Raw genomic sequence first — 18,475 nt, forward strand, 5'->3', positions numbered from 1 at the left:
AACTAAAGGAAAACTAAATTTACATATGGATAATTTATATCAAAGTCCTCATTAATTATTTCACAATCTATTGTACTTTTTAAATGTTCTGAACGGAACCATTTTATATTGTATATATATGAATATATTTTGTTTTATTTTGTACTGTTCACTGTACTTTGCTTTAATTTAGAAACAATATAAATAAAGAACAATACTGTGGCAACATCTTACTGCTTTTAAGTGTGTTTTAGCACTACATCATCGTCGTCGTCATCGTTAGAGCTGGACCAAATAATCAATAAGTCAATCAACAGAAAATGGAATCAGCAAAAAAATTTGATAACATTTAAGGCATTTTTAAGCAAAAATGAAAAAAACTCACTGATAAGCTTCTCAGATGTAAATATTTTCTGGTATTTTTAGTCTCTTGATAGCAGTGAGTATCTTTGGATTATTGCTTGAACAAAAAAAAAAAGAAAGGATTTTTCTCTGTAATAATAATGTAATAATAACAATAAACTTTTATAGATCGTATGATTAATCAATTAATTTACAAAATGTGAAATGAAAATAATCATTTGTTGATGATGATCATCATCATCAACACCACCAAAAAAAAAATGCTGAGTGTACTCTTTTGTGTAAAGTCTTTATTATTTTGGAAAAATACAAAAACTGACAAACATTAAACACAAAAAAACATTCATAATAGTTTAAATTTTCATCTTGTTTTGAGCTTCTTTGTTGGTCTCTGGTCAGCGTCAGGGTCTGGGCACTTCTTCGCCGCGCCGCTGCCCTTCACATTAACATCCTGTACAAGTGGGAGCTGCTGCTGAGTGGCTATGGTCAACGCCCACAAACACAGCTCCAGCCTGTGGGGTGTCCAGTCCTGCTGGCGATCCACTGAGGATGAGAGGAGAGGCCAGCAAATGGTATCAGCAAAGAAGAAGAGATCCAGTTTATTTATATAGCACCTTTAAATACAGAGTCTGTGAGAAGAATTCAACCCCCTTGGAAGTTATGCTTTAAACAGTAGACTTAATGTGGATTTTCTGACACTGATCAATAGAATAAGACCCTTTAAATTATCTTTTTCCTGCAATTCAATGTCAAAAAACGACATGAAATCCCCTTTGATTCATTGTTGTAAAACAATTTATAAAATTAAAATTCCATCTTTACAGGAAGTGTAAAAAGGCAAATAAATGGGATTTTTGATACAAAAAAATCCCCAAAACAATTTAAATAAAAATGAATATTTTAATAGGATAAAAAATAGGCTACATTTGAATAAAACAGATTGAAGAATTGAATAAAAATTACAGTTCAGTGCAAGATAAGAATGAATAGTTTCAAATTTAATTAAATAAAAGGCAAAGGCAAACAGAAAAGTTTCAAATTAAGAACTATGAGAGTTTTCTGGGAATTTGTTTCAGACATGTGGTGCATAGAAACTGAATGCTTCTTCTTCAAGTTTTGTTGGCGACAGCAGGCAGACCAGTCCCAGACAGTCTGAGAGGTCTGGATGATGCAGTAGATCAGAAGGGTACTTTGAGCTTAAACCACTCTGTACCGTATAAACCAACAGTACTATTTTATTTAGTTTGAGTAGGAGTGTCACATTTTATGTGCTAAATCGACAGCGCAGAAAACATATGTACTACACACCTTTAATACCACAAAATACAAAGAGAACAAATTCAAAAGTAATTGTAAGCAACCTTGTATCAGTGTCATTAGCTCACCTTTGTTTAGCTTTTCAGTCCGCTCAACCATCTTGCCCAGGTACAGAGCATAATGCTTGGCTGTGTACTGGATGGGCTTTAGTCCCGGTACACTCTCCATGGCTTCATCAGACATGAATGCAGTCTGTTCTGGAGCTCCTGCCGCCAACACAGCTGGAACAAAATGGCGGTCATCCCCAAGTCAAGCTGAATGTAGCAAGTGCAAAGTGCATTCAAACTATTTAAACAGAGAGCAGGAAGTCCCAGCCACTCGGTCCTGTATAACCGCTATTCTGTACACTTATTCAGGAGGCAGTCACTTTGTGCTTTAAGAGGATCACGGAGACATTTTATTAGGGGGCATTCGTAGACTTTTATCAATTTGCTGAAAGCAGGTTGGACACAATGTCTTCAGAAACAGAATATAGACGCTGTGCTAACCTGAAGCGGTGGCTGGGCCGACTCCTTTCAGGGAGCTGAGCTCTGCAATTGCTGCCTGCACATCAGGCAGGAGGCTGAAGGCCTTTCTTGAGCATTTCTCCACAGTATCCTCACTGTTGGACGCCACCAGCTGCTGCAGCCTCGGCCTGAACTTACCTCTCTGCAGAAAAGCACACAGAGACAGTCAAGGACACATCTGAGTGCTATACTGTTAGTGCCTCTTCACGGCTGTATTATATGTGTAAGGGAGTATTTACTGGAGCAGTGTGACAAAATATTCTGTATGGGTGTGCTTAAATTTCTTGGGATAAATATGATGATATTACTTACAGTGAGTTTCCACTCCATCAGTTTCACTAGCTCTGACAGAGTGACATGTTTGTCAGGTCGACTTGAAATGAGTATGGGCAGCTCCTCTTGGTACCTGACCACAAGTACACAAGGATTAGAATCAGGAAAAACCACAGATATTCAGTACCGTGCACAAGATTTAGGCACTTCAGATGTTTAGATTCTTATCCATCTCACAATAACATCAGGGAGGCGTCTAAACGGCCCCAAATTCATTCTGCAGCATGGGACAACGAACCCAAACATACAACCAGAGTCACAAAGACCTATCTTCCGAGACAAGAAGAGCAAAGAGTCCTGAAACAGATAGTATGGCCCCCACAGAGCCCTAATCTCGGGGATTACCACTTGTCAAGGTTCAGCAGCTTTCCAGGTTTCTTGCCTTTGGCCTTGGCCTCCACAACATCCCAGTACTTCTCATACACACTCCTCCATGTGGCTGGCTCCTCACAGGCAAACAGACCACTCATGGCAGCAGAGAGCTCGCAACGTCCCCTACAAAGACAGGCAGACATAATCTGAATGCACTGTCAGTTTGTAAAGCCTCTGTTTTACAGGAATGGACTACAGCAGTACGCCATTAAACATGTATGATTTTCACACCTTGATCTGCGTCCAGATGAGCGATCGCGTCCAGTAAACTCCTGAATGAATTGTAGTATCGTGATGCTTCCGTTATGGGGAACTGAATTCCCGCGAGATTGTAAAACAAAATATTGGATTACATCCGGTACCGCAAGCAGGGAGGAACAGTTTCAGAAGGTTTGTCATCTGAAATACGTTGGTATTTACTTTGCTTAGAAACTTTTACTTAATATGATAAAATTTTGATAGGTCTCTAACTGTCTGACATGTTTGGAAAATTTAGCTTGCGTCGTGCACGTTTCGTCTTTGAAAAAGTGCCCGGTAGCTAGGTTAGCCAGCTAGCATTAGCATCACATTCCAGTCATGTGTATGGTGCATCTACACTGAAGTGTGAGTTTAGCTGTTAAACACCACTGACAGAGCTGACGGATATACATTGCTGTAATATAACCTTATTTTGGAATCAAATGAACCACCACCAAAGCACGAAACCAAGGGTGTAATGTCACGTAGTGGAAGGTCCACTTCTCTCAGTGTGAACAGTGTGTATACACAAAGTTACACGGGTAAGCTGGCTCTCTCACACTGTTGGGAAGCTCGTTTTGTTCTCCACCATATCATCGTGTCCACATGTCAGCACTAAGCAACTATTAATTAATCACCAGCTCAAGGTAGGAGGTGAATAAAACAAACAAACCTTCACCCAAGCAGAATTTCAACGTGGAAGAAACACGAGACAGGAGTAAACAAACAGTCTGGTCATCTGACAGTATTTAAAACTTGCTAGATGAAATAATTATCTGTTAAATAACATACAACAAAAGTAAGAACCTATCAACCTTTTATGTGTGGCTATTTTTTTTACCCAGTCTGTGTTAGATATATATCTCTAGTTTTATTAAGTAAGTAACCAAGAATAGTTTGTTTTCTTGTGGGCTTCAATTTATAGAGAAAGCAGTGTGCTTAATTGATATAATTGAATGTGTGAAAGTTGCAGCATAATTCCAAAGTAATCAGCGTTTTATTATTATTCACAAACGTTCATATCATGTGATAAAGACTTTTCTGGCATATATGAAATATGTGTCCTAACTATAAACCCAGATAGCATCACTGTGTTGCTCACATGCCAGTCTCTCACTAGCAAACAAGAAAGCTGGCTCTCATGGGAGCACATGAGGAGTACCCTGTGCTGCTACAGATATTGAAGAGGCCAGCAATTCTTCAACAAGTAAGTACTGCACCCATTTAATTGTCTGAAATGTTAGAGTATGTACAATACTGTTTATTAATTGGTTTGTTACACACTGCCAGCCTTCCCGCTCCCTACACCAAGGACTGTATATATTTAACATTTTATTTTACTAGAGTGCCACCTGCTGGTGGATTTCAGGACTGTCAGATGGCTTTTACAGCTGGCACTAGTGTCAAAGTAACCACAGCGAGTAACAAGTGAATGTTCAGTTTGCCTGATTGATCATTGTCACTTTTATTGTCCCTGACCTGAAGAAAAAATCACTGTTGTCTGCACCAGGAACATGGAGAAGATGTCACGGGTTACCACAGCTCTCAGCAGCAATGCCATCAGTGGCCGAACTATGTTCTGCCACTTGGACGCTCCTGCCAATGCCATCAGCGTGTGCCGTGATGCCACGCAGGTGGTGGTAGCTGGCCGCAACATCTTCAAGATCTACGCGCTGGAGGAAGAGCAGTTTGTGGAGAAGTTGAATCTCCGCGTCGGTCGCAAGCCCTCGCTCAACTTCAGCTGTGCGGATGTAATGTGGCACCAGATGGAGGAGAACCTGCTGGCCACGGCTGCCACCAATGGAGCAGTTGTCACCTGGAACCTGGGAAAACCTTCTCGTAACAAGCAGGACCAGCTGTTTACTGAGCACAAGCGTACTGTCAACAAGGTGTGCTTCCACCCCACAGAGGTTTACATGCTGCTAAGCGGCTCGCAGGATGGCTTCATGAAGTGCTTCGACCTGCGCAAGAAGGAATCTGTCAGCACTTTCTCAGGTAGTGATAAAAAGAATGTAATGTAATCTAATACTAATAATCTAATCTAAAGCAGCATTAGATTGTAATTATTTTGTTCACGTTAAGTATAATTTCTTTCTTCTTTGCATGAAAAAGAACAGTGCAGCAATGGTATAAATTTTACCCAAATGTCTTTACAGTGTGTGATTACATCAAACTTGGTTAAGTGTACAGAATTATTTCAGAAAATCTTTTGAGCATTGTTGTATTTGAATGGGCGGGGGCATTCCCACTGTTTGCAATGAAGAAAAGAGGGATTTAATTTATTTCTTTAAGTGAACAAAGAAACATCTCCAGTTTTAGACTAATGACACAGAACTAACGTCTCATAAGTTCTTACTGATCAGTTAATGTACTGTAATATAGCCTTTCTCACTTCACACTCAGACTCATATTAGAAATGTAGTACTCCAAATCAGTAACACTATCATTCTCTAATATCCATGTTGATTTTTTTTCACACCCTTTCCTCCAGGTCAGTCAGAAAGTGTAAGGGACGTTCAGTTCAGCATGAAGGATTATTTCACATTTGCTGCATCCTTTGAGAATGGCAACGTCCAGCTGTGGGACATCAGACGGCCAGACCGCTACGAGCGAATGTTCACCGCCCACACTGGCCCTGTGTTCTGCTGCGACTGGCACCCTGATGATAGGTTAGAGAAATGGCTGGCACAAACCAAGAGAAAAATTACAACTGTGCTTTTTGTTGAATTGTTTTGGTGTTTAAGGAAGCAAAGCACTTATTTATCCAAGCATGATTTATTATTACTATTGTTTGTTAATAGTTTTCACATTTTTTTTTCTATTGTAGGGGATGGCTGGCCACAGGAGGCAGAGACAAGATGGTTAAGGTGTGGGATGTGACCACTAACAGGGCGAAGGAGATTTACTGTGTCCAGACGATTGCCTCAGTGGCACGAGTCAAGTGGCGCCCTGAGAGAAAGTTTCATCTGGCCACCTGTTCCATGATGGTGGACCACAACATCTATGTGTGGGACATTCGCAGACCTTTCATTCCCTTTGCCACCTTTGAAGAACACAAAGATGTGACCACTGGCATTGTGTGGCGCCACCAGCACGACCCTCATTTTCTGCTTTCTGGCTCTAAGGACAGTACACTCTACCAGCATATGTTCAAGGATGCCACTCGTCCCGTGGACAAGGCCAACCCTGAGGGTCTGTGCTTTGGACTGTTCGGTGACTTGGCCTTTGCAGCCAAGGAGAGTCTGATCAGCAGTGACGCCAACAGAAAGCCTTACCCTGGAGGCGACCGCCGACACCCTATCTTTTTCTTTAAGAAGCTCGACCCGACAGAACAGTTTGCCCATGTGTCCAGTGCTCTTAGCGTCTTTGAGACAGACTTGGACAGTAACCGCATGGACTGGTTTGTTAAGACAGCACAACTCTACCTCCTCAGTGGGAAGCCATTTGCTGAGCTGTGTGATCACAATGCCAAGGTGGCCCGGGAGCTCAAGAGACCTCAGGTCAGACAGATCAATGCGTCAAAAAATTTGTGCTTAGTGCTTTGGTTTTTATATCGTCAATTTCAATGGAAACTTAACAGATTATGACTTATTACTGCAAAACTATGATACATTTCACATTACCTATTACTTTTTGTAAAAAATAATTCATGACTCATTACGCTCTTAAAGAAGTGTTGAACTGCGCTCGAGTTGCAACATTTAATTTCATTATTTATTAATGTGCTAACTAATTGTTTGGTCTAAAAATGTCAGTAAATAGTTTTTAAAAAAACTGTCACAAGTTCCCATCGCCCAAGGTGACATCTTAAAATATCTTGTTTTGCCTGACCAACAGTCAGGAACTGAAACATATTCAGTTCACAATCATAGAACACTAAGAAAACCACAATATATTCACATTTGAGAAGCTGGAACCAGTGATTTTTTTTCCTTTTTTTACACTGCTAGGGTCTCTTGCATTAATTGAGCCAATAAACCTGTTGACTGAATCCCACCCACAATATTAGCAATATTTCAGTAACACAAACTCTTTCTTTAAAGATTTAACAGTAAAGATAGATCCTTGAGTATTTTAGTCCCACTTTCTGGGTCATACTCAACTTTTTCTGGTTTATTCATAAACATTTCACTCTTATTTTTTATTTTTCCAGCATAGTTTAAAGGCAAGACACAACAAACTGAATCTTCAGTTCATGAGTAACAAATACTAACAACTTATTAGATCTGTAACTTTAATTTGTTACCAAAACCTTAGCCAGTTTCTACTTTTTGCTTTAATTCAAAGGTTTCCACAACATGGACCATGCTGAGAATCATGTTCTCTGACCCAGCAAACCTCACGGCGCCTGGTCCGAACCAACACCTTAGTAAACTGGGCACCTTGCCTTTAATGAACAGGTAAATTAGCTTTTTATTGTGTGCTATTACAAAACCGTAATGCAAGTCATTTACAGCCTAACTTTGATGTACATTATGTTTTCAGTTTCAGCATGAAGGAAATGGGCTCAGGGATGGGCACAGAGAGCAGACTGGAGCGCAGTAAAGGGGAGAGCAGGCAGGAAAACATCCACCCAGAGCCTGGAAACTTACACATCAGTAATAATAATGAAGGTGAGAGCGTTCATTAAAAGTCTTAGAAGCCGAACTGAACATTGAGAAGATGTTGATGTCCTTATGATATATCTCCAGTGTTCATTACTTGTATAATTAACCCATTCATTCAATTTCAGAAAATGAGGAGACCGAGGGCAGCGAGGGCCAGGCTGAGTATATGTTTGGTGATGCTGAGTTAGATGATGATGACCTCTATTCTATGGAGCATGACAACCAAACAGGTCAGTCACAGTCTCATCTCTGAGGAAACTAAAGAGTTGCCCACGTCAGTACCTGCTATTTGTAACTGCTTCTGTGCTCAGCACTCTTTTGTCTAATATTATCTCTTCTCGTTATGTCATTTCAGAAGAGCAGGAGTACACACTGCCCCAGGAGGCTTTTCAGCTGCGCCACGAGATCATGGATAACCCATCTGCTCCTGAGCACCTTCAACAGGACAAGGCTGACTCCCCACATGTCAGTGGAAACGAGGCAGAGGTCACCTGCCTGACACCCATCGAGTCCTTTTCTCTCATCTCCATTTCCCAGCCGCTGTTCAGCCCACATCTACCTGCAAGCTTCTTCTGCCCCATTGTGCGGGAAATGCTGAGCTACTACGCTGAGCAGGGTGACGTGCAGATGGCTGTATCTGTGCTTATTGTCTTGGGGGACCGGATCCGTAAAGAGATTGATGACCTCACCCAGGTCAGATAGAAAAAAAACACTATCTGAGCAAGATGCTCAGTGTTGTAAAAACTGCTATGATCCAGCCTCGTTTGCTGCATTTCAGTGTATTTTGGACTAGAACTCTAGAGTTTTTTTGTTGGTAGAGGCATTAATCAAAAAGCAGCGTAAAAGGTTTTTTACTGTCCTCAAAAGAATAGGAAACCCTGAGCGAGTTGTGTGTCCATTTCAGGAGCACTGGTACATGTCCTACATAGACCTGCTGCAGCGATTTGAGTTGTGGAACGTGTCCAATGAGGTCATCAAGTTGAGTACGTGCAGCGCCATCACCTGCCTGAACCAGGCATCTACAACACTGCACATCAACTGTAGCAACTGCAAGCGGCCGATGAGCAACAAGGGCTGGATCTGTGACAGGTATGAACAGTGCAGCACCATTTAATTTTAGAGAGAGATATATGTATGTGTTTGGCAAGGTGGTGTATCTCTTGCAGGTAAATTTAAGACCATATTTAAATTGAACCCAGTTGCTTTTGCTTTAATAAAGTAATTTCTACTTATTTACTTTTTGTAAACTCCATCCAACTTTGTTGAAATTAGTAGTTTTTGTTGTAAAAGTTCAACCTTTGGGAACTATGCTTATGCACTTTATTGCCGAGAGTTAGATGAAAAAGATACCAGTCTTATGTTTATACACTAAATATGAAGCTACTGCTGGCAGCCGGCTAACTTAGCTTAGCATAAAGACTGGAAGGAGGGGGAAAATAACTAGCCTGTCTCTGACAAAAGGTAACAAAATCCACCTAGTAGCATCTTTAAAGCTCACTAATTAATAAATATCTTGTTTGTTTAATCTGTACAACAAAGTGTAAAAATGACAAATCTTCCCAACTGTTGGTGTAATTAGATTTTTTTTACTCCCAGTATTTTGACTGTAATTCCTTTGTATACTGCTTCTTATGCGGTATTAAATGCAGCATCTGCACGATACACTGAATATTTATTTAATTTTGACGTGAACCGAGCTCTGACAAGCACCCTGCGTCTCTCCTCTAGATGCCACCAGTGTGCTAGTATATGTGCGGTGTGCCACCACGTGGTGAAGGGACTGTTTGTGTGGTGTCAGGGCTGCAGCCACGGTGGACATCTGGAGCACATAATGAACTGGCTGAAAAGCAGCACTCACTGTCCTGCTGGCTGTGGTCACTTGTGTGAGTACACCTGAGCCCATCGGTGGGAATTGGCCAATCCCCTGCTCACACAGCTGGTCCTGTGTGGGAGTGGGAATCGGTCCTCGCACAGGCCGGGATCATCACACACACCACAGATAAAGAAGATGTCTTCATCCCTCTACGAGGGCCTTTAGTGATTTGTCACCGGGGAAAGAACGATGGCTGTGTGTCTATTTGAAGTGAGATTAGTCAAAGGTCTGATCTTAATCTGAACGAGGATTAGTTTTATATGTGCTCTCCTGGACAGCCATTCACAAGCAAACACAATCGTGTGAATACAAAATTACACTTGAACTGGTTTTTGAAACATTGGTGAATTTGTACATGAGCAGATGTTACAATACATATTCAGATAATTTAACAATATATTTCTTGAATTCACAATTGCTGTATTTTACATTGTTTTTAAACCCCTCAGTAAAACCTTGAAAGGCTGTACAGCAAGAATTGTCTGCTCATTTTAAGTGGATTGTTAATGTTTGTACATAATACCGAAACTTATTTTGAAAGACTGTAGATAATGTTGAATGAATTTATACGAGAAATAGCTCTCTAATCAAGCAGTACATTAAAGCATTAACTACTAAATTTCGTCCCCAACATTGGCCAGAAAAAGCTTCACTTCTTTCCAGCGTTCATATCATTCACATGTACAGTATGGTGGTATGGTACAGCTTGCAGCTGCCCAGTACATCCACTCCCAGTAAAACGTCTGGTTTGAGTGCAGCTTAGTGAGAAGAAAGAATACTACTTATTCATTTTTCCCCCCGTGGGCCCAGAAATCCCAACTGGCAACCCGCCAACATCTCTAGCCTCTAGTCCACCAGATAAAATGTGTGCTGCTCAGAGTAAGTCATTTGCTTGTCATAGTTTGCATATCTCACTGCTGGTGAGATACACAAGATAAGTGTAGAATCCAGCAGAGACAACTTCTGTCCAGATAAACCTCAACAGCTTTGTCTTGGGTGAAATTTGACTGTTACTATAAGAATCCCTGTTACATCCAGTACTGTGTAGCCTGATGGCAACTGGTTGGAGGATTTTACAATCTAACTGTCACTTTTATTGGCAGACTTTTACGAGATTAGGGAATTATCACTGAAAGACGCAGAATATTTTATCAGTCCAGTCTCAACTCTCATCACTGATCATGTTTATTTGGGCACTTTTACATTCTGGACGCTGCTCAGCCTCACAAGTGTTGATAGCAAACAGGAGTGAAAGACCAAGTTTGTAAATCAGCATCAAAACATCCTTGACCTTATTTACTGAAAATTCAGCCTGGTTTTAGAGACATTATAAGCATTCAGAATTCTGCCACACCAAACAGTAAAGCTTTCACACATTTCAGAATGCATACAGTTTAAAAATTATAATCCCACAAAGCAGTACAAAAGTATGGCATATGATGTTTCATGTGCTTTGGTAATTTTAAAAATATCAAATACTTGCTTTTCCAACAATTATGAATGGAGCACAAACTACCTAGCACATGTGATTAGTGAACAGCACTAGAAATAATAAATCAAGACTTTGTCATTAATTACTTAACACAACACCGGTACAGTAATCTGTAATTCCCATTAACTAGTATTGTAGTAAATTGATATTTCAGTTGTCTTGTCCATTAGAAGGGCAGAACAGTGATGTATGAGCTGGGCAGAGTCTGAGCTCATTTAAAAACTTTCAGGCTGGAGGCTGGCTGTATGTGCATCAGCTGTTAAAGCCAAAATCAGCCACCATCCATATCGTGCCAAGGTTGTTACCGAGCAGCAACTGTCATCACATCGATTTATGCCAAGGCCCCGGGCTAGAATAGAGGATTTTCAGACGTACTCCATATGAGGACATCCCAACAGTCAGGAGGTGGAATCCCTGACCCCCAGGCTAAGTTTGCACAGAACTGCCTTGTAATGTTAACAGATTGCATATTGACTACATGAAGTCAGACTAATCTGAACCACCTGATTAGATCAAACATCTGGACAGGGGACAGGACCTGGAGTTTCTGAGATTTATATATTAAGTCCGAGAGTGAAGACAAGCACTATTCATTGTTGGTTAAAGAGACAAACACTTAAAACAGTCATGAATGTCTCTTATATTCCACAAATCTTTTTAAGTCTGTTGCAGAGCCATTGAGCACCATAAACCCCATTAAAAGAGGGGAAAAAAAAGAAACCACAAAACATTTTAATTGTAAAATATTAGTGACACCCACATCTACACCTTACCGTCCTAATGCTAGCTGTATACGGACATAAAAATATGAAACGAAAAAAAAATTGCACAAAAGTTGTTTTTCTTACCAGAATCTACTTAAACGTCTAATTACACAGATTGTTTCTGTGTCATTTGTTGCGTACATGTATCTGTCATTTTAAAACAAGTAGATGAATGACACAGTATTACAACCCTTAACTTTCAGGCAACTAGGTTTTAATTTTAGTCCAAATACAACCAAGACTATCCAGCATTTTAAAGATTTGGGAGGATTTCAGGGTAAAACAGATCCTACACAGTGAATCCATTAGATAATAACTCAATAGCACCACTGAGTGAAATCTGAACCTGGACTGTCACTTATTTGTGCTTTGAAAAAGAATACTAAACTGCTATTTTGCTCTAAAAATGTTACACTTCTGAAATTTTATAGTTTTACTCTTAACTCATGTCCACAGAATGACAACGGATTGCAAAGACCTTCCCTGGTGTAATGTACTGTGTTGCTGTAAATGATTAACTGGCAGGTCTTTTCTTCAGTTCAGATCTTCAGTTCCTCAAAACGCATTCAGCAGGACATTATTTTCAAACAGCATACAAATGAGAAGATTTGACTCAAATCATAAAGTATCACTTTGCAGAACTTATTTTAATTCATCAGACTATTTCTCTAATTTCAAGAAATGTACCTCTTCATCTGGTGGCATGAACATAATTTAAACCAAATTTCATATAAGGAAGAGAGTACAGTCTTGTACAAACGCTTCACAGTATTACAGTCTCTGATCCACGATCAGTCCCTCCTCCTCTCTGTGCATTTTCACAACCCAACTAACGGAGTCCAGTATTCACCAGCACAAGCGTCTGGGGGTCAGGTACCCTTCCTGCCTGCTTGTCGTTTCCCTGCAGCAGCTGCCGTTACCCTTGGCCTTGTCCACATCTGGCGAGCTCCGGTCCATCACCCAATCCCAGAGGGGCAGCAGGTCGGCTGCTTCGAGTCCGGGAGGGCTGGCCTTGTCTTTGGCTTTCTCCCATTTCAGTGAGCTTGTTCAGGGTGGTTAGATCACCCTCCGTCAAATGTTAGCAGAAACCCCTTTTGATGATTAGAAAAATCAAGTTATTTTCTCTTTTTTTAGCGACTGTAGAATTCTTCCACACTTGCTGTGTCCATCCAGCACAGACTCACCTGGAAAGGTTAAGGCCGTTCCCAGCTATCTGAGACTTTTTCAGGGGCACTCAGTCGCCTCAGACTCTGCAGCACAGTTTGCAGGGTCCCCGCTGTTATGACGAAACAACCAGCATTAGCACCAGACTGCCCTGATGACACAAAATCACTTTAATCACTGAGCATTACAACATCTTACCCAGTTCTTCTTCATAGGAATCCAGCTTCTTCCTTAGCTCTACAACACTGGAGCGTGTCAGGCTCTCCGAAGCTACAAGGAGACGTAAAAATCACTTTTTTTTCCCTAAATCATAATGTAAAAGGTGTTATCTAGCACAGCAACATATCTCACCTTTTACACCAGTGTCATCTTTTGTTTTATCAACCACACCAGTAGAAGAGCTGCTATTGCCATCAGAAGTGAGGCAGGAGAGCAGTTCAGCACGACAACTCCTGGCCGTTGCTAATGTGGCGCTTATGTCTTGAGTCAGCCGGTGGTTCTCCACCAGCTCAGTGTGGACCCTCCTCCATGCCATCTTGTCCTCCATCAGACATCCCTCCATCACAGTACGCAGCTCCTTCTCCTGAGACACCTGGCTCTGCAGGTTCTCCACCTCCTCACAGCGCTATAACAGGGTGACTTAGTCAGTTAGATGTGGGTAAAAGGTTTTCAGTTAAGTCAAGAAAAAGTCAGAAATGGGAGGTATTTGTATGGCGGTTACACTGAGTATTTGTTTTGTAGTTACCTTGTGCAGCTGAATGGCCATCTCCTGCATCTCAGCCTCAAGCTGGTCAGCATAAGCCTGTTCCAGAGCATCGCTGGGTGGTCGAGCGCTGCTGTGCCACCTTGCAATAGCCGAGGTCATCTTGCGCTTGGGTCCAAACAATCTGCAAAACAAGAAAGACTATATTATTCCATGCCATATGGAAAATACAAACACTGTATGTGCAGGGGTAAATGTGAAAGAGGGGCCCTGAAGTTTCTTACGTGATTCCTATTTCTTTGAGATCATTTTCAGTCAAGGTGAGAAATATCCGCAGATCAATGTCTTGCTCTTCAAGTAATGGGAGATACTTAGAGAAGCCAATTTGCTCCAAGAACTCTGCCAGATCCTACAGGAATAAGAGATTACAGGTCTGGTCAAGAACCAAAGACAGTCCTAAATAAACTGGACACGGACCACACACCATTCTCGTTGCATTACTAGTCGAACAAAAAGTGTGCAAACACAGACATGCCTTTGGGCCAGTGTAGGAGGGCGGAGGAACAACATGTGAGTGTATCCCACAGTTCCCTGTACCACTGGAGTTAGCTGCATCGTTGCTTCCGTGGCGAATCTTGCTTTTTGAGTGATGGCTCTTATTTACTCTTCGAGAGCTGCTCTTTTTACACTGGTCAGAGTCCTGGTGGACAAAAGGTACATCTGTCTGTCACTGCATATCAAGAAAATCTGGTGTTTGCCTCCATAACAGTGGGATTTCTGTGCTCTTGTGTTCACCTCGTTACTCTCCACAGAGCCTTCCCAGTTGAGGCCAACCACATGAGGCAGGCCTTCGCTGCTGCTACTGCTGCTTCTCATGGTGGGCATGTCATTGTCAAAGAAGGGACTGTCGTCTGCAACATTACCAGAGAAAATATTTAAATTACTTTGAAAGATACCCAGTACAACTAGTACTAAAGGATTTCTAAAATGTCCTCCATGTTACTTCACTTTAATACACAATTATAACAACTGCTAATTTAATTCAAAGAAACTCAATTATGTATTTCAGATATTACAGAACACTGGCAGTTGTATGCCTCTCACCTCTGCTGCTGTTGCTCTGGCCATCCAGCTCATTGATAGGTGAGGTCACGTCACGGTAGCAGAGGCCCTCACTCTGTTCACCAATATCACGGAACGTCATGTAGCCTGGGGGCACAGCAGGAGGCTCTGCGAGGAGAAGAGCAACATTAACAAACTGCTGTCCCACCCATGGCTATAGTAATTAATGTCAGGATGCCAATGATTATGAGTGTTTTTATTTTTTTTTACAGAATAAAGCTGCTTCATTGCAAAATTCAAGGAAAAACTAGCCACTGTACACAAACCACTGTAATTGTCACTCAACCTCCTTAATGCACAAACCGATTGCATTTCCTTTTTTGAAACTTCTGTGCAATCTGACTAAGCAACTAGAACCGCTACGCTCTTAGCGTGTGACCTGTATGGAAACAGGCTGGCAGACTGGATATATTATGTGACACTACCACATAGTTTGCTGGTGCCTCCTACTCGGAACTTGGCGATGGCCTGAGGCCCATCATGGATGCTAATGCCTTTAGCTCGGTTTCGACTCGGCCTTATCCTCGGAGGTGCACTGTCCGAGTCCTCGCTGGAGCTGAGGTCTTCAAAGTGTCCTGACAGGATTGATCAGAAAATGAAAGACAAAGAAAGAATTACAACTCTTTTTTTTTGTAAAAATAAACAATAAGAGGTTAGGCTGTTGAGACAAGTACCTGGTTTAATCCTTGGAGAACGTGAGTCAATGAGGCTGACGATCTTGGTATAGCCGTACATCATTGCTAGGGCACGGGCAGTCTCTCCTTTAGCATTGCGGTCATCTACTTTAACTTTCTGTTAATGATTTTTTTTAAAAAGGATGTCAGGATCATCAAGCATTATGTCCTTGTCAGCGGGACTTCGAGCTCCTCCTTTATGTAACGTCATCACACATCCTCAGTAGCAGGCAAGTCCTTCTGTGTACATTTCCTGGTGCTGTGGCTCAATATTTGACACAAGAACAGAATAACATGTTTAGTAGACGGTAACCTACTCACGTGATCAAGCAGGCACTGAACTATGATTTCATGTCCAGAAGCAGCAGCCTCCATCAGAGGAGTAAAACCAGACCCTGGCTCCCTGTGGATGAAAGAAAAGGTCAGGATAAAGTGTGGATGGAGTGTCTGGATGGAGTGTTTGTAGAAGCACTGGGATGAATGAAGACACTCACTTGACATTGGCATCAGCATTGTTATCCAGCAGGAACTTGACCATCTGCTGGTGGCCTGTGCTCGTGCAGTGGAACAGAGCAGTCCAGCCCAGAGAATCCTTCAGCTCCAACTCAGCACCTTGCTTTTGGGGTAAGAAAAACAGAAAGCCTTTCACACTCTGAATAACACAGCGTTAAAACATAACATTAAAACTTTTTTTTAATCCTACTTCCCGGGCAGCATTTGTTTTTCATTCATTTTACATACAGACTTGAAACTTTTCGGAGGCAGGTAAACCAGTTGTTATTTCTTGTCAATTTGGCCTGCCCTTGGCTTTCTTCGTCAGAACATTCTACGATGGTTCAACATCTGGGTTTTGAGCATCCAAACAGCAAACCTTTGCATTACAAAGCACTGATGGTATTAATATATGCTTATAGTTTGCCTTCTTTGTTTGATTTCCCATCAACACAGTTAACAGATGAAATGTTTCTAACAAACGAACCTATCACATTGTATTCTTTCATCGTGTCCCGTATAGTGTCCACACTGCATGGTAAATTTACATTCAAAACTAAAACTTAATTGAATTACTGGACACACATCCTGCTTGAATTTCTGCAAGCATGAACTTGTTACTGTCCAGGGCCATTTTTTTACCTGAAGCAGGAAGTAAGCGATGCTTTCATTGCCACAGCTTGCTGCCAGCATCAAGGGGGTTAGACCTTTGGCAGTGGTAGCATTTACATTCACACCGGCCTCCAGCAGGAGATTTGCAATGTTGTCATGTCCAATGTACGATGCATACATCAGTGGGGTCCATCCTCCAATGTTTTTCCCATCCAGGTTCACCTCACGTCTGAAAACGAACAAGATTATATATTTATAGGCTGTTGAGGAAAGGTACACATCTGGGGAGAGTATGGGTATTTAGGCACCAACTTTTTGATGCACTCTGCCACCACGTCGTACTGGCCGATGGAGCAGGCGGTGTGGAGGTCCAGAGGAACATCCAGCTCCTCAGGTCGCACCAGGGAGTCACCCAGCCACAAGGAGAGGCTTGCACCCAGCTGCTCTGATTCACTGGCCTCGTCGCTTAGCTCAGACATTCTCCACGTCTTCACTCGTCCCTCCTCACACCTGAAGACAGAGGTGGCCCTGCAGCTGAGCAACGCCATGGCATGTTCACAACTACAAAACCCTGGATTCACACTTTAAAGGCACGTTGCCTGAATATCAGACAGCAAGAGTCGATTAGTGTCGTGGTGTTTAGTTTGTAATAAACACACAAACAATCCTGACCAATACTAGCTTCTAACTTGCGGTTACTGGGAGTCTAGTGCTAATTTAGATCTTTACTGGCTCTAGCTAACCCCCAACTTTGCTCTTTTAGCTAGTTTAACGTTAGCTTAGCGAGAAAACGTCAACCACGCTATAAACTTTTCCCCACCATACATCTTCACAACAACCAAACGACAACCTTAACTAATATTTCAAACTGTAAACAAATGTCACGGATTCCAAACTTACAAGCAACAGGTAGTTTGTTTTCTCAGCGGCTCAAACTTTTTTTGTGTGTTTTGTTTTGTGTGTCACACTCAATTGTGCTCGTGTTGAACCTCACCTCGCCCTTTCCTGTTTGAAAGCTACAGCTGAACCTTTTCAACTGCACATACACTGACATAGTCTACACCTATATACATATCCAATGTTTTCTTGCCTTGTCTGAAACCAACAGCATTGTCCTGTAGGGAAAAGGTCCGGTTTGTATGTTGTTTGTTGAAGAATCTGTTTTAATTTTAGACACTCGCTCCCAACCTGGGGGTGAAGATCCCTAAGGAGTCCAAAGAAAAATCTGAGGGGGTCAGCAGATTTTTTTTTGTTTTTCAGATTTGAGAAAAAATATATATACCTGACATAATAGATACTTTCATCTCATTGTGCCTCTAAAAGTCCTTCAAATGAAGCAACCTAAGAATGAAAAATAACACTGTTATTGGACTGTTCACAACTCCTGTCCATACTAAGAGCTGTAAGAAAAGTAGATATAACTTCATTTTGAAAGGTCACAAGCCAAAAGGATTGGGAACCATTAATGTCAGGCAATGCTATGATGGAGTGACAGTTTACGAAACATGCTGTGTTATTTCATTAACTGGCAAATGTATATGAGAGGTTAAATTATCAATAAATATTTTAGTAGACTGCTGCTTACTTACTACACTTTTAGAGGTTTGACAGGTGTCAAAGCATATTGAATATAGAAGCAGGTCATAATTACCAGAAATAATGACCCAAGCAACCTTTTACAACTTATTCCATGCCCACCCAAAAAAAGAATCTGGCTAAACTGATAAATTCAGCGATCACTAAAAGCCTCTCCCATTACAATCTGCGCCAACACAAAAACTTACCTGTGGATTTACCTGACTTCAATGTAATAGCTACTGATGAGTAAAACTACATAAATTTAAAAAGGATTGTTAATTGTAGAC

General features: G+C 41.4%; 3 protein-coding genes across 9 annotated transcripts; 1 reads left to right on the top strand and 2 right to left on the bottom strand.

Annotated features, from left to right (window-relative positions):
- Positions 1-612: 612 nt before the first annotated feature.
- On the bottom strand, positions 613-3,810 carry zgc:112496 (uncharacterized protein LOC541336 homolog). Its single transcript, XM_040135889.1, has 7 exons — positions 3,781-3,810; positions 3,102-3,183; positions 2,844-2,993; positions 2,478-2,571; positions 2,148-2,307; positions 1,728-1,880; positions 613-885 (listed from the first exon to the last, which is right to left on the bottom strand). Exons 3-7 carry the CDS (start codon positions 2,966-2,968, stop codon positions 704-706), a joined length of 714 nt encoding a protein of 237 aa, XP_039991823.1. The 5' UTR covers positions 2,969-2,993; positions 3,102-3,183; positions 3,781-3,810; the 3' UTR covers positions 613-703.
- On the top strand, positions 3,086-10,230 carry wdr24 (WD repeat domain 24). Of its 6 annotated transcripts, none has more exons than XM_040135888.1 (11): positions 3,086-3,260; positions 4,228-4,314; positions 4,593-5,102; positions 5,599-5,776; positions 5,935-6,607; positions 7,395-7,507; positions 7,593-7,720; positions 7,840-7,944; positions 8,070-8,407; positions 8,619-8,803; positions 9,443-10,230. In XM_040135888.1, exons 3-11 carry the CDS (start codon positions 4,622-4,624, stop codon positions 9,609-9,611), a joined length of 2,370 nt encoding a protein of 789 aa, XP_039991822.1. In that variant the 5' UTR covers positions 3,086-3,260; positions 4,228-4,314; positions 4,593-4,621; the 3' UTR covers positions 9,612-10,230. The 6 variants fall into 6 exon arrangements, with proteins under 6 accessions (XP_039991822.1, XP_039991820.1, XP_039991817.1 ...); XM_040135886.1 differs by having other exon boundaries at positions 3,088-3,260; positions 4,217-4,314; positions 4,618-5,102; XM_040135883.1 differs by having other exon boundaries at positions 3,088-3,260; positions 4,618-5,102.
- A 371-nt stretch (positions 10,231-10,601) lies between these two features.
- On the bottom strand, positions 10,602-17,610 carry anks3 (ankyrin repeat and sterile alpha motif domain containing 3). 2 transcript variants are annotated; one of them, XM_040136121.1, is made up of 16 exons: positions 17,511-17,610; positions 16,923-17,120; positions 16,641-16,839; positions 16,001-16,122; positions 15,828-15,909; positions 15,507-15,624; positions 15,258-15,407; positions 14,815-14,940; positions 14,506-14,621; positions 14,246-14,410; positions 13,995-14,119; positions 13,753-13,894; positions 13,359-13,632; positions 13,206-13,277; positions 13,028-13,119; positions 10,602-12,934 (listed from the first exon to the last, which is right to left on the bottom strand). In XM_040136121.1, the coding sequence occupies exons 2-15, from the start codon at positions 17,087-17,089 to the stop codon at positions 13,037-13,039; spliced, it is 1,941 nt and encodes a 646-aa protein (XP_039992055.1). In that variant the 5' UTR covers positions 17,090-17,120; positions 17,511-17,610; the 3' UTR covers positions 10,602-12,934; positions 13,028-13,036. The 2 variants fall into 2 exon arrangements, with proteins under 2 accessions (XP_039992055.1, XP_039992056.1); XM_040136122.1 differs by having other exon boundaries at positions 16,923-17,144; positions 17,511-17,599.
- Positions 17,611-18,475: the final 865 nt, after the last annotated feature.

Source organism: Xiphias gladius, chromosome 9 (assembly GCF_016859285.1).
Source record: "Xiphias gladius isolate SHS-SW01 ecotype Sanya breed wild chromosome 9, ASM1685928v1, whole genome shotgun sequence".
Lineage (NCBI taxonomy): Eukaryota > Metazoa > Chordata > Actinopteri > Istiophoriformes > Xiphiidae > Xiphias > Xiphias gladius.

What these genes read in the sequence shown, in the direction of transcription:
- zgc:112496 (XM_040135889.1), bottom strand. Translation starts at nt 2,968, where the DNA reads ATGAGTGGTCTGTTTGCCTGTGAGGAGCCAGCCACATGGAGGAGTGTG. An exon ending in CTGCTGAACCTTGACAAGTG is followed by an intron (nt 2,572 to 2,843) that starts GTAATCCCCGAG and finishes ACTTGTGGTCAG; the next exon opens with GTACCAAGAGGAGCTGCCCA. An exon ending in GACTGAAAAGCTAAACAAAG is followed by an intron (nt 886 to 1,727) that starts GTGAGCTAATGA and finishes TCTCATCCTCAG; the next exon opens with TGGATCGCCAGCAGGACTGG.
- wdr24 (XM_040135888.1), top strand. Translation starts at nt 4,622, where the DNA reads ATGGAGAAGATGTCACGGGTTACCACAGCTCTCAGCAGCAATGCCATC. An exon ending in ACCTTGCCTTTAATGAACAG is followed by an intron (nt 7,508 to 7,592) that starts GTAAATTAGCTT and finishes TTATGTTTTCAG; the next exon opens with TTTCAGCATGAAGGAAATGG. An exon ending in CATCAGTAATAATAATGAAG is followed by an intron (nt 7,721 to 7,839) that starts GTGAGAGCGTTC and finishes ATTCAATTTCAG; the next exon opens with AAAATGAGGAGACCGAGGGC.
- anks3 (XM_040136121.1), bottom strand. Translation starts at nt 17,089, where the DNA reads ATGTCTGAGCTAAGCGACGAGGCCAGTGAATCAGAGCAGCTGGGTGCA. An exon ending in GTGGCAGAGTGCATCAAAAA is followed by an intron (nt 16,840 to 16,922) that starts GTTGGTGCCTAA and finishes GTTCGTTTTCAG; the next exon opens with ACGTGAGGTGAACCTGGATG. An exon ending in TTCAGTGCCTGCTTGATCAC is followed by an intron (nt 15,625 to 15,827) that starts GTGAGTAGGTTA and finishes AATCATTAACAG; the next exon opens with AAAGTTAAAGTAGATGACCG.